The 14274-nt window shown below is 27.8% G+C and overlaps 1 protein-coding gene across 1 annotated transcript; it reads left to right on the forward strand.

The window, feature by feature from the left end:
- The first annotated feature begins 7762 nt into the window (after positions 1-7762).
- Positions 7763-11389, forward strand: LOC124829470 (UV-B-induced protein At3g17800, chloroplastic-like). The gene is made up of 2 exons (XM_047302988.2): positions 7763-8333; positions 10404-11389. Exons 1-2 carry the CDS (start codon positions 7984-7986, stop codon positions 11206-11208), a joined length of 1155 nt encoding a protein of 384 aa, XP_047158944.1. The 5' UTR covers positions 7763-7983; the 3' UTR covers positions 11209-11389.
- Positions 11390-14274: the final 2885 nt, after the last annotated feature.

The raw sequence follows: 14274 nt of genomic DNA on the forward strand, positions 1-14274 counted from the left end.
CAGTAAAAATTAATCAAAAGAACCAAAACAAATCAAAAGTCTAAAACCAAGTTATTAATTAAACCTAAAATATTAAAACATAGTACTTCATTTTTTAAACATTATAAGCAAATAATATATTTGAAAAATATGGAAATGAATAAGGTTTGTGATTGTGGGAATTAATAACGTTTGTGATTAGGGTTAGTATAGATATTAACATGCTAACAATAAGGTTGGGGTAAGAAACATGAAAAAATTGAGATAAAAACCATATCATAAAATGTGTTAGAAAGTCAACTTACATCAATGTCATATTAGTTACGGAAGAGATATGTAACAAATAATATAGTTAGTGTATCATTGCATGTATAATGTGGTGGCATACAAATGGTCATTATCAACTAAATGAATACCTTGAATGTGGTGATTATGTAGATCATGCCACATTATTATCCACCTTGGATGGTACTGTGGTCAATATTTCTGTGTGTTGTCTCTCATATCTTTTTTTTTTGTGAAATTGATATAAGTTGATTGGATTTGTTGGAATAATTTGTTGAAACTTGTTGCATTATCCAATCAACTTGATGAAATTCAACCGAGAATCTGTTGAAATAATTTATACAAGTCTTATACCTCATGATTCCAAACAAAGAAAATATAATATTTAAATATTTATGTATATATTTATTTATTTTGAGAAATATAGTATAATTTTGACCTAATATAAGTTTGTTCATTAGGTTAAGAACTAGAATTGAGAAGCTTATATACGGTTATATATAGAGCTGTCAAAATGGGTAACCCAGCCCGACTCAACCCGACCCGACCCACCACAGGTTGACCATTTAGTAAGTCAATCCAACCCGGCTCATTTATTAGCGAGCCAAAAAAGTTCGAACCCGACCCGACCCACCACAGGTTGGTGGATTAAATAGGTTGGCTCATTGGCTCACTTAATTAACTTTTTTTTTTCACCTTCTTCTCATATTCTTATAACATGTTACTTTGATCGATCAAATTGAAACAATAATAATTGAACCAATTGATATAAAAGAAAATGAAACAAAAGAAATATATTGTTATATATATTCTAAACTATCAAGCGTAAAATTTTGCCAATTTAATTTAGTGAGACATACAAGAAACTACATATAGACGTTAACAAAAATATATAGCACAAGATAAAAATTGTCATGCATGTAGATAGGTCTAAAAACAAGATAAAACAAATGATATATTCCTGAATTATCCAATCTATAATATTATTCATCTATTAAATTGGAGTCCTGAATGGATAAATCCACAGTATTATCCTCTCTTGAAACATCTTCTTCTTTATCTCCATCTATAATATTATCCAATCTATAATATTAGGGTTTTATTTGCAAAGGGGAACTTTTGGAAAGACAGCAACGCGAAATGCTCTATTGCTAAGTAAAGGTTGTGCATTTTGAATAATTAATTTAATTAATTTGATTTCAATAAAAAAATAGGATTTGAATAATTAATTTAATTTAATTAAAAAAATAGGTGGATTGGTGAGCCAACTCGACCCACCACGGATTCAACCCGTGTGAGCCGGGTCAAAATTGGCTCGCATAAAAAAATTTGCATTTTTTTCCAACCCAACCTGGTTCAAACCCGTGGTAAGTCGGATTGGCTCACGGGTTTCAACCCATTTTGACGGCACTAGTTATATATTGTGGTACATGATAGGTAACATTCAGAATTAGAAGGACATAATAGCACAATTAATTCATATATTTGATTTCTTGTTACAAATAGATGAGAATCTTGAGATTTAATCTCCTAATTTTGGAAATGAATTCCAAACTCTTAGTATTTCTTTTTATAGAATTTATACACATATAAGTGTTGACATTTTGTCCAAATTATTTTCAAAAGTAAATTTTATATTTTTCACATTGTTATTTTCTTTTGTGAAGCATTATCTTTCATTTTAATTCAAAACAATTGATAACACTAGATGGTCCATTTCATTATATCAACTCATTATCATATAACACTCATTATCATATAACATAGAAAAGCTAAATATCTCTAATGGTTTAAGTTGTTTGATTTGTTAGAGCTTTATAAATATAACCTATATTATCTCTAACTTGATGTTCAACATGGTTTTTATAGGAACAAGTGAGAAACATAATTGTGAGGTTGACCCTTGCTCTAGATGATATAAATATGTTTTGTTTTAATTTTTTTTTTCTATTTTTAATTTTTTCTTAGTTTTAATTTTATTTTATATATTAAATTGAATTCACTTAATTCTAAGTTATTGATATTTAATCTTATAAAACGTGCAATTATTGAGAATTGTTTCAAACGGTTTACCAATTTGATTTGTAACTTGATTTATTCTTGAGTAAATGTTTGCTTGCAAGTATGGATCAAACACGTATAAAATTTTTTTTGGCGATGAAAGATACAATTAAAATTTATTAAGTACTCATAGTATATCCCTTGGTAAGGATGACAACTGGTGATGGTGAGCAATAGGATTAGTACAATAAACATATTTTCTATTTAATAAAATTCTTTAATTACTTGAACACATTTATGATATATTATTAGTTTTTAACCATTCCTATTAAAAGCTGATGAAATTCAATTTAAATTTAGTTTTTGTTAAGATTTATGAGTAATGTAACATCTTAAAATATAGCATAAAATTATATAATGGTCATTAAAAGTTTAATATAAAAGATAAGTTAGAGAAAAGATTATAAAACACGATTTACAGTCATCTAAATTATCCATAAATTTAAAACTTTATATACACATAAAATTAAACAAAACTATCTACAAAAACTTCTAAAACAAACTATGCATCCTCAAAATACTATAAAATGGTCATCACAATTTTTAATAAAAACAAGAACAATTGACAAAGACAAGAACTATAAAGTTATTACAGTTATCTAAGTAACCATGAAAGAAACTTTATATATATATATATATATATATATATATATATATATATATATATATATATATAAATACAAACCAAGTAAAACCAAAACTATGAACAAGAACAAGTCTAAAAGAGAAACTAAACATCTACAGTCCTTTCATCTAAAGCCTGCTCTAGGGAAACCTCATCACCCTCTGCTCACACCCACCAAATGATCATAATAGAGAAAAGAATCAAGGAAACATACAAACAATCACAAACAAAAGGGTAAGCTAGATGCAAAAACAAATCATTATAAACTTAAAACATTTCATACATGAATCAAGTGTAATATAAATCAAACCAAACATCTTAACATGCAATGACCTAGACTGGATTGTCTGGACTTAGAATGAGTGTCGAACTATGGTGGATTGTGCACTTGTGGTGGCCTCTATGCTTTGCAAAGTCATTACTAGTAGATTTCACCCTACTACTCTCACAAGGTTAGTCTCTACCGCTTCATAGGACATACTGAAAGCACCTAGACTAAGACCTCTAACTACTCTCACTACATGTGTCAATCTTCTCTACTTGAGAATGAAAGACCATTAGAGTTTTAAGATAACCCCTAAGACTGAGCTCCCTGCATTCATAGTAACGATAGTTGAAACCACCAACCAATAATTTCACCTTAGAAGCTCTTTTCAACCATACTTCAAATACATTCATAACCTCAAGAATAAACCATCATACAATACAATAGATGCTTTTACACGATCCTCAAAGTCCAATCATAGTTCAAAGTTATCAGAAAAAAAAAAAAGGAAAAAATAATCAAAACATGTTCTGGACTGGTCGCTCAACGCCCAAGCTCGTTATGCGAATACAAAAATAGTGGGTTTTGCTCGCTCAATGGCCACACTCACTCAACAAGTCTATATAATTCTGCAACACCGAAATTGTAGAATTTGCACCCCTCAACCACTCATGACCTATTTTATGAATCTTTTCCACCTTCTAATACTCATAGATTGTATTCTAAACTAAAATTGACCTAACTAAAAATATCTAAACCAACCTAAACTCGTTTTAAATTGATTGACCATAAGATTTCAATCCAAAATTTACCAAAACCTCACTTTAGAGACCTAAATCGAGTTCCATAATTTATAGCTATTTTTAAACAACTTAGGGACTCCAACAAGTCACAAATGACTTATCAACACCCTCCAAAATGACCATTTAGACACATAACCCAAAATTCAAAATCTCATAGTCCAAACCCCCAAAAACTAGTTTCCAAACCCCCCAAAACTAGTTTCCAAACCAAGCTAAACTCCACTTATCAACCACCGAACACTCTTGCATTAGATTTCTTCAATTTCAACATCAAAACGAGTTCTAAATGATCAAATAACTAACCCTCAAACTTCTGATTTTCCTAACTCTTGTATCAAAATTCACATGTCAAAACTCCCTCTATTTGAACTTAAAGGCTTTTAAAACCATCACATTGACCCATACCAATTTTCCTATTAGATTTATACCAATTCATGGTGCTAACAAACCTCAAATAACATATAGCCAGACCTGAAATACCATATTTCTTCCTCCAAACACTATCTCACGAAAATAGATATTAAAACCTTCATTTTAACTACCAAAACTCCTAGACTTTCAACTCCTTATTTCATAAACTTTACAACATACAATTCAATCAGTAATAGAACATATTCCAAAACATCACCCAAGATATCTCACATCAGAATTTCATCATCAAATACTCAAATACACCCATTTAAATGAGTTAACACTAGCATAAAAACAGAAATCAAACTAAATCAATTTAACACACATAGAAACACCAAACTTACACCACAAACATCAATTGGAGAAAAATCTAGCTTCCCTTACCTCATAAGAAACTGTCAAACTCTAAGAACGCCTTACCTATTGCTTGAAACACAAGGAAATTCTACAAACTAAGAAACACCAAATTGAACACAAAAAGAGTCCTTAGGACCTTAGATTGACCAAGAATTAGGAAAAGAGATCATGAATCACATGCGATAAATGATTACAATGCATGATTTCAAACTAAGAACGAAAGAGAAAAAAAATTCAAAACTTACTCTTTCTAAACTAGAAATTGATCGAATATATAAGTAGACCTTGTGATAATAATTGTCTAGACACCTCCTAATCGTTGAACAAATGATCGAGGAGTTAGAACTCTTAAAGAAATGGTGATAGAGAGTTAAAGAAAATATTGTTTTAAAGAAAATATGAGTATTTAAGATAATGAGACAAATTTAAGAAATTTTATTTATTTAATCAACTTATTTTTAAATTTTATAATATTTTATCTTATTATTTTAAAACACCTACCAAATTTAATATTTTTTCTCCTAGGTTCTTACCTAAAATGTATTAATAAATAAGAGAATAATGAGAATCCATAGACAAATGATAGTCTCACCTTCTAAATCAATTATATATCTTTGCCGATATTCCAATTCAAACAACTATTATTTCTAAAATATTATTATTACCTATCACTAGTAAATTATACAATACCTATAATAATATTCAATCATAAATAATATCATCAAATAACAATTAGTAGATAATGAAATAATATTATAATGAAATAATATTATACCAATGTTGCAATTTCTTAATTTAAGAAATATCATATATATAATATATATATATTATAATAAATAAGGAATTAAATAAAATATAATATAATAAAGATTTTTTTTATTGATACATGTCATATTCAGTTAAAATAGACTTATAAATACTATGTAATTCCAAATAGAATACTAATTCAATTTCTTATACTGATTATATTTTTTTTGTATTCATACAGTCTTGAGTTATAAATACTATGTAATTCCAAATAGAATACTAATTCAATTTCTTATATTATGCTTATATATTTTTTTTTTGTATTCATACAGTCTTGAGTCTGGACGAATTTTATGTAAATCCATCTTCTAACTGACACTTAATATCCAGCAAGTCAACTCTTTTGTTTTACATTATATGATCAACACTATTTTTTTGGGTAAAAATATTATTGATATAATTGAGTTATTACTTTAAATTTAAATCAAATTATATGTTGTTTACATTAATATGTAACATACAAAAATATGATAAAATAAATTTTATTTTGTATACTAAATGATTATATATACACCAGTTGAAATATACATTTCATTGGCTTAATCTTCTGTGTTTACTCTCTCTTAAATATAATTTAAATTGTCTTATATATATATATATATAATGAAAAAAAACTAAAACAGAAAGATATAATTAGTAAAAAATTAGTTCAAAATTGTTCTTCATTTTCAATTTGATACTTTTTTATTTTTTCTTAAAAATAAAAAATAAGACACTTTTAATTTTTTCCAAAAACATTATTATTTTTAGAAAAATTATTATTAGGTATTGTTGAATATTAAGATGTATTTTATTTTTAGATGTTGAAAACTTATAAAATATATCATTTTTGTTTTTAGTATTAATAAGTTCTGATACTATATCATTTGAATATATCTTTAATAAAATACAATTTATAATAAGAGCTATATACAGTTGGATGTACTATTCAATCTTATCTGAACTTAGAAAGCTATTCTTATCTAATCTATTATTGAAAATGGACACATCCCTAAATGATTTGTGAGTTTGTTTGGCCAAAGTTTCAGCAATAAAAGAGGAAAAAAAACACAAAATGAACCTTAAAAAAAGAAATTATCTGTTATATTTGTCAGAATTATGAAGATGGGTTGTTGTTTCTTCGGCCGGCTTCTTTTCTTTTCTATTTTGTTCTTTTCATCTCATTCGTCTCTCTTGAGATTATCTTTTTCAACAATGAACAATTATTTTACATTAAAACCCACCTTACGTGTCCACGTTACTTTACAATACCACTCATCAATGTCAAAATATGTGCATACCATCAAACAACTATACTAGCTATTCTCATATCCACTTTTCTATGATTCTTTCATTTTCAGATTTTGATCACGAATAAAGTTTTAAATTCTTTTTTATCAAAATAAATAAATATAGGAATAGTTGCAATGAGTGAGTACTCCTACTTTTCTAATTGAAGAATTACAGACATTAGTCTTTTCAAATATCATCCATTCATAATTCAAATTAGTATTTAAATGGATATGAAAAAAATTATTCAAACACATTTATTATCTACAAAATAACAAGCCTTTTAAAAGATAATATAAACAATGTTTTAAAGTCAAAATTAAGTACCATAAGTAACAAATCATAACATTTTTTTATCTCCAAATAGGAAAGGCTTTATTATTAATTAAAAGTTGCTGTTAAGTCGGTTTTTTTTATTGTTAAAATTTTATTAAAAGTACAAACTTATAAATTGGAAGAGAAAGCAAAATGCTTACATATTTATACTTTTCATCCAGTACATGTTATGTTAATTATAATAAAAATAATACGAAAAATGTACAGTAATAGAAACCATCTCTCTATGACGTCTCTTTTAAATATATATGTATGCCTATTATAACACTAGGTTCAAATATAATTTCTTTGGTAATAAAAGATTTTATTATTATTATTATTATTCTATATTTACTTCTCTTCTATATTTCATATATATTTTTATTTTATTTCCTTCAATTAAATGAGATGAACTTTAAACATTTTCCTAGTTATATTAATAATATATTATTAGACCTTAAATATATTTTATTTGACTTGAATCTTGTAATGCAATTTGACCTGAATTTCAATTTCTGCATTTCAATCTCATGTTATCTATCACTTATCCCTATTATTTATACGACCAACTTTATCTACAACATTCATTCATCATAACTGAAATCCTTTCATTCCACAAAAGTGTCAAACAAACCCTATCCTTTTACCAGCCAAAATCTTCCTTTCAGGATTCTGTTACTCTGCAACATACCACTTCACTCATCACACTTCTCAAACCAACCTTTCATTGCTCCATCTTCTCTAACCACACCCAGATAAAAAAAGAAGACAAAAGATCCAATTTTTTTCTTTGGGTCTTCAACAAAATGGAAAAAAGTGTCTCCAACAACCACCACCTCCACCTTAGGACCATGCTCACTCCTTCACAGCCACCACCATCATCATCAGCTTCGTTCAAAACCCAGTTGAGATCGTTTCCGAAAGGGTTGACGGTGAGGGCCAGTGCGGGAAGGAGACACTGCGAGTTCAGCAGCCTCAACGCTCCCCTTGAGCCAAACTCTCTCGTGGGGAAGTTCCTCGGTGGCGTGTTGCAGAATCGCCGCCAAATGTTCCACGTTGCTGCCAAGGAAGAGTTGAAGATGTTGAGTGAGGATAGAGATTCTGCTATTGCTCGCATGGTTATCAGTCAGAACTCTGATGAAGCCCTGCTTCACAGGTTTCTCTCCAATTCCAATTATCCCTTGTTGGTTATTGGAATTTTTAGCTCTGCTTGATTCCCTAACATTGTCTTCATGTTAATTAGAGTACACGTGCATGTATGCATTTGATTGCTTCTAATTTATGATTTTTAGTTTAATTTAAATAGTTAAAGTTTTTTAATTTGTGCTGTAATTTACTGTGTTTAATTTAATTTGAACACTTAAAAAAATTCATTTTACACAATTACTGAATCACAGACTTTTATTTATGGTAAAATTTTGTGAACATTAAATTATATTTTTCGTGTGTATATTTGATTAAATTTTAGCCATTGGGGCTGAAAATTCTGTGGAGGTTTTCTCATGCATTTTTTGTTCCTTTGAATCCCTAAAATTTTCACTCCCTACTACAGTATGAAGGAAATACAGTGATCTTAGACTATATGGTAGAAACTTCCATCTATTCTTCTTTTAGTTTTTGTTGTTATATGATGTGGCTTGAAAAAGATCTGTTTCAGTTTATTTGGAAACAATAATGAAGCAACTTTTTATGTGAGACTGAACCTTATTATATTAAAAAACCTCACATTTGAGGAAGGAGAAGGTTGTGTTGTATTTCACTCTAAACTGGTAAAGGCTAGCGATGGTTAATGTAAGAGGAGGGCGAACTTTCTAAACAGTGAAAAACTTGGTATAGTTTGTTTTGTAGTTACCTTTAATACGCCTCTTGTTCCTTTCTTTTTTATAGGAAGAAAATTGATTATATATGAAAGAGACAATTTTCAACTTGAGTGGATGAAATTTTCCTAATCAAAATAAGAACTAGATAAGAATCAAGAGGGCAACCTGCGAAACCTTTATCAAATACCAAGATACTAATCAAGATCAAACGTAATGTTTCATAGAAAAGTGCTGGCAAGGTAAAAAAAATAAGGGTTCAACAGTGCGTGAGCTTGCACAATGCATAATTAAATCAGGAGAAAGGTCAATATGAGAAGTACCCATAAACCAGAAGCAAATGGGATGAACCTGTATTGAATCGGATGTTAGAAATTCTGACAGTATTGACTTGTTTTAATGATATTCTTCTTCAATAAACATTGATAGTCATTAAGGTGCAAACAACTTTTCAATGTAGAGCTGAGGAGATAACCATACACTGGATTATTTATACTATTAAAATGTTTTATTGAATGAAAAACTATATTCACAGTTTTTGATTTAAATGCCTTGATGTAAATTGTAAGAATAAAGAGTCGGTTTACTCCTTCCAGTCCTCCATATGAAATATATTTATTGTTACGAAGTCTTACACTAGTGGATTTTCAGCAATCATACAACATTTGTTTTCTTTTACAAGATCCATCATACCAGGAGGATTGTCTGTTGGTCATTTTGTTCACTGTTATTTGAGAACTTGAAAGGAGCTTTTCAAAGATGTCTTGATTCTGCTCATGTTGTTTTTCTCTTTTCTTTCTTTTATTTAATATTAGAAGAGTGCAAGGCGGCTGGAAATGTGGACATTTTTCGCATTTTATGATCAATGATACATCCAGCTCTGTGGTTATTTGTTTGATCTTACCATAGATAACAACATTATTCTGTATAGGATTGGTGTTATCCATTATGTTTGATGCCAACTCTCTGCAGTCTGATCAGCATTTATCAAATTGTTACTCTTTGAAAAGCCGAGATTGAGAGGTTTTTCCATTTTTGTTTCCAGTTCGTTAATTTCCTTGTACATTATTTCTGGGGGTGCCAAGTTTATCTGCATTAACCTACCGTAATTGTGTTACTTTGGAGATCCAATAGCCTGATATTTAGAAACTGTAACTGCTCTTTGCTGAATATATGTGTCATTTCCTTGTGTTTGGTGCAAAACAACCTGGTTTTAAGAATTTTAACCTTAACCGATGCCTCACAAAACTTGGTTGTCTAAAGTTAATGTTATTGATTTAGAATCATCTGTTGCAATGCAAACTGAACATATTAGACCTTTGTGCATATGTAAAAGTGAAAAATGCATAACACTACAAATACTAGTGGTACTTGTGGAATGTATTGACTTAAATGTTTCTGAATTCCAGGAGGATTGCAAAAGTGAAGGAGGATGAGTGTATGGTTGCTATATCAGATGTAATGTATTTGCTGATTCTATACAAGTTTTCTGAAATCAGGGTCCATTTGGTTCCAAAGCTTTCTAGTTGCTTATACAATGGAAGGCTAGAGATATTGCCTTCTAAGGATTGGGATCTGGAGTCTATTCACAGCATGGAAGTTTTGGATATCATAAGGCAACATGTCAGCACTGTCACAGGCTTGAAATCAAATCCTAGTGTGAGGGAAAGTTGGGAAACCACTCCAATTCGACATAGCTGGCTTGCTCGAGTTTATGTTGCCTCCATATTATATGGTTACTTTCTGAAGTCAGTTTCATTGAGGTACACCCTAGAGCAAAGTCTTTCTTCATCTAACCATGGTCTTCATCCGGGTCAGAAATCTTGCCCTTCATTTCAGGACATGTATCAATTCGGGTCAAAAGATGTGATGCTTGGCAACAAGAATGACATGCAATCTGTGTGGCATGATTTGATCAGGAAGGAAGAGGGAATTGAGGATATAAAATGTTATGTTATGAGCTTTCACCCTGGCTCATTTCAGAGGTGTGCAAAACTGAGATCTAAGGAAGCTCTGCAGTTGGTAGAGAGTCATAGTAATGCACTTTTTGGAAATGGGAAATCTGGTTTGTCTAAGCATGATGATGTTATTGTAACTTCATTTTCTAGTCTGAGGAGGCTAGTCTTGGAGGCTATTGCATTTGGATCCTTCCTGTGGGAAACAGAAGATTATATTGACAATGTTTATAAGCTTAAAGATCATGAGTTAAAGTAAAGGAGAATCATGTTGCTAAGTAAGTTTCCACTTTTAGGCCTATTCTCTTTGTATATAAATGTGGTTAGATTTAGGATAACTTTATTTTGTATAGGATGATGCATTACCTCTGAATAATGTATAGTTTTTAATGCTTGGATGGTAGCTGGGAAAGAATAAAGATGAAGATTTTAAAGGGCGACATAGTTAAAGTTAGGGCTGGGCATGATTATCCTAACTGTACTAAACTATAGATTATCTATACTATATTATATTATAAAAACTGAACTGATTTTATTAAAAACTGAATTATACTATTTTGTAGTTCAATTTAAAAAAACTGAACTTTTCTATTGGTAGTTCAGTTAACTTAGTTAACTATTTTAAAACAGTAAAAAAATACAACTTGATTAAAACAAATTACTGCTTCACCCAAACATAATGAAAACGTACTATTTATTTATCAAATAACTTATTGAAAAGTGATTTTAAATAAACAAATATCCTAAATTAAATTTCTAAAAGAAAAAGTTTAAGTATTAGTTTTAAAAAATAATACTTTAAGAATTTTGATAAACTTTTCAAACTTGTTCCGAAATAGTTTTAAGAAAAATATATATTTAATACTATTTACAAATTGGTATAAATTATTTTTTTCTCATGTAACTTTAGTTATTTATATTAATTTATATTTTTATATCCTAATTTTCATAATTATATATCACATTCGTTTATTATTATTTTTACTAAAAATTATTATACTATTGAAATTTAATGGATAGATTTTGACTAAGATTTTTCTTATCAATTTTTTTTAATGTAATCTATGCAATTAAATTTTATTTAAGTTAAGAATTTAAGTAAACTTTTCAAACTTATTCTAAAATAGTTTTAAGATAAAAAAAAAAGAAAAAACACATTTAATACTATTTATAAATTGTTATGAATTATTTTTTCTCATAAAATATGTAACTTAGTTATTTGTATTAATTTATATTTGTATATTCTACTTTTCATAATTATATATCATACTCGTTTATTATTATTTTTATTTTTACTAAAAATTATTATGCTGTTGAAATTTATAAATGAATAGATTTTGACCAAGGTTTTTCTTATCAATTTTTTTTAATGTAATCAATGCAATTAAATTTTATTTAAGTTAAGAATTTAAATAAATTTTTCAAACTTATTCTGAAATAGTTTTAAGATAAAAAAAAATATGCAGTTTCTGTATGTTTGGGATGCCAATACGAATTGCAGTTTATTTTGGTTACTATTGTATGGTTTACCATAGTTAACTGCCAATAGAAAAATCCAATTTTTTTAAAATTGAATGGTGAGTATAGTTCAGTTTTTAATAAAAATAGTTTAGTTTTTATAGTATAGATATAGTTTAGTACAATTAGGGTAATTATGCCCAGCACAATAAATAGTTAATTAAACTGTAAATTATAAAACAATTTACTGAATTGTATTGCAGTTAACTAAACTAAAAAATAGTTCAATTCAGTTCTTTTGAATTATTTTTTAGTTCAGTTCAGTTTTTTTGAACTATTTAATAGTTAACTATAATTGGTTTATAGTACAGTGCAAACAATGCAGTTTGCCCACCCCTAGTTAAAGTTGTTTACTTTATATGGATCTATGTTTGGTTTTGTGCAGTTTTTCGTATGATGGTTATAAATGCCATTTTTTTAAAGAATGTTTTACTTGTTCATTTGGTCACAATTCCAACTATAGTTGAAACTGTTCAGTTAAATTATGTAATTAGCAACACTGGTATATTTTTGGTTTGAGTGAATTTTAGTTTGTTTCTCTGAATTAAAATATCGAGTTTGAGTACTCCAAAAATAAAGTGATTAGGATAGAACGTTTCATTGAAGATGATGAATGATCAATTGGGCTTTTTTTATAGAGATTAGCCATATGTAAAATCTTTAATATTTTAACATTAATGACTTGGTAAACCTGAAATAGTATAGTAAAATCTTTTAGCCTTTTACATTAATAACATGGTGCCTAAACAAATTTAGTAATTAGAGAATACTATTACTTTAACGATTAAAGAAAAATATGAATAAATTTGTTGATAAACATTACTAAGAGAAGAAAATAACTAGTTAATATTTTTACATTATAATTATATTTTTTATTAAAAAAAAATTATACAATACAAAAATTATATATTTAAATAATAATTATTTTATTTTTCTCGCTATTTGGTAACTATTTCAATTAATTATTATTTGCTCACTCATAAAATGCGATCATAGTAAAAAATAGAACACACACACGTGTGTATATATATATATATATATATATATATATATATATATATATATTTTTTTTTTTTTTTATATATATATTACTATATATAAAAACAATTCCATCATTTGCTTTTCAAACCTATAACTTAGCCGTTGTTCCAAACCTAACAATTAAACATCAAATCTCCAAATTTATTTATGAAACCAATTCATAATCAAAATAAATATAACCATAATTTTAAAACTAATTATAGAAAGGACAAGTTAGCTTTCTTTACCTCCTAAGACTTCGTTTTCTACCCTGATTTCTTTTCCTTTTGTTTCTCTTTCATTATATATTTTTCTCTATTCTTTCTTGTGTTTCAAACACGTCTTTGTTTAGAATAAAATACAGGTTGTCTCTTATCCTATAGTTTCAATTTTAAATCTCACAATCTAGGAAAAATTCATGTAACAAATCTCATTTTATAACTATTTTTGATTTTCAAAAAAACAACTTATTTACTCTTTTTTATATTCACTAAATATTGAGGAACTCAGTTTGTAACCATTTTAATTGAATAAGTATTCACCAAAAATTATTTTTTTAAAAAACATTTTAAATAAAATAATTCTTATAAATTAAATAATTAACAAACCAATAAATCTTTTAAGTTAAATAATTATTAAACCCTTTTATCTTTTAGAACACCTTAAATAAAATAAAATAAAATTAAATTATATAACTAATAAATCATTTTATCTTCCACATAAAATATCTATTTCACCTTATTTAATTATTTTTTCTAATTATTATAATTTTCCAAGTTGTTACAAC

This window comes from Vigna umbellata, chromosome 5, assembly GCF_029865625.1.
Source record: "Vigna umbellata cultivar VRB3 chromosome 5, Vumbellata_1.0, whole genome shotgun sequence".
NCBI classification, from domain to species: domain Eukaryota; kingdom Viridiplantae; phylum Streptophyta; class Magnoliopsida; order Fabales; family Fabaceae; genus Vigna; species Vigna umbellata.

Excerpts from the sequence above, each read along its gene's own strand:
- LOC124829470 (XM_047302988.2), top strand. The coding sequence starts at position 7,984 with ATGGAAAAAAGTGTCTCCAACAACCACCACCTCCACCTTAGGACCATG. Across the intron at positions 8,334-10,403 it reads GATGAAGCCCTGCTTCACAG|GAGGATTGCAAAAGTGAAGG; the intron begins GTTTCTCTCCAA and ends TCTGAATTCCAG.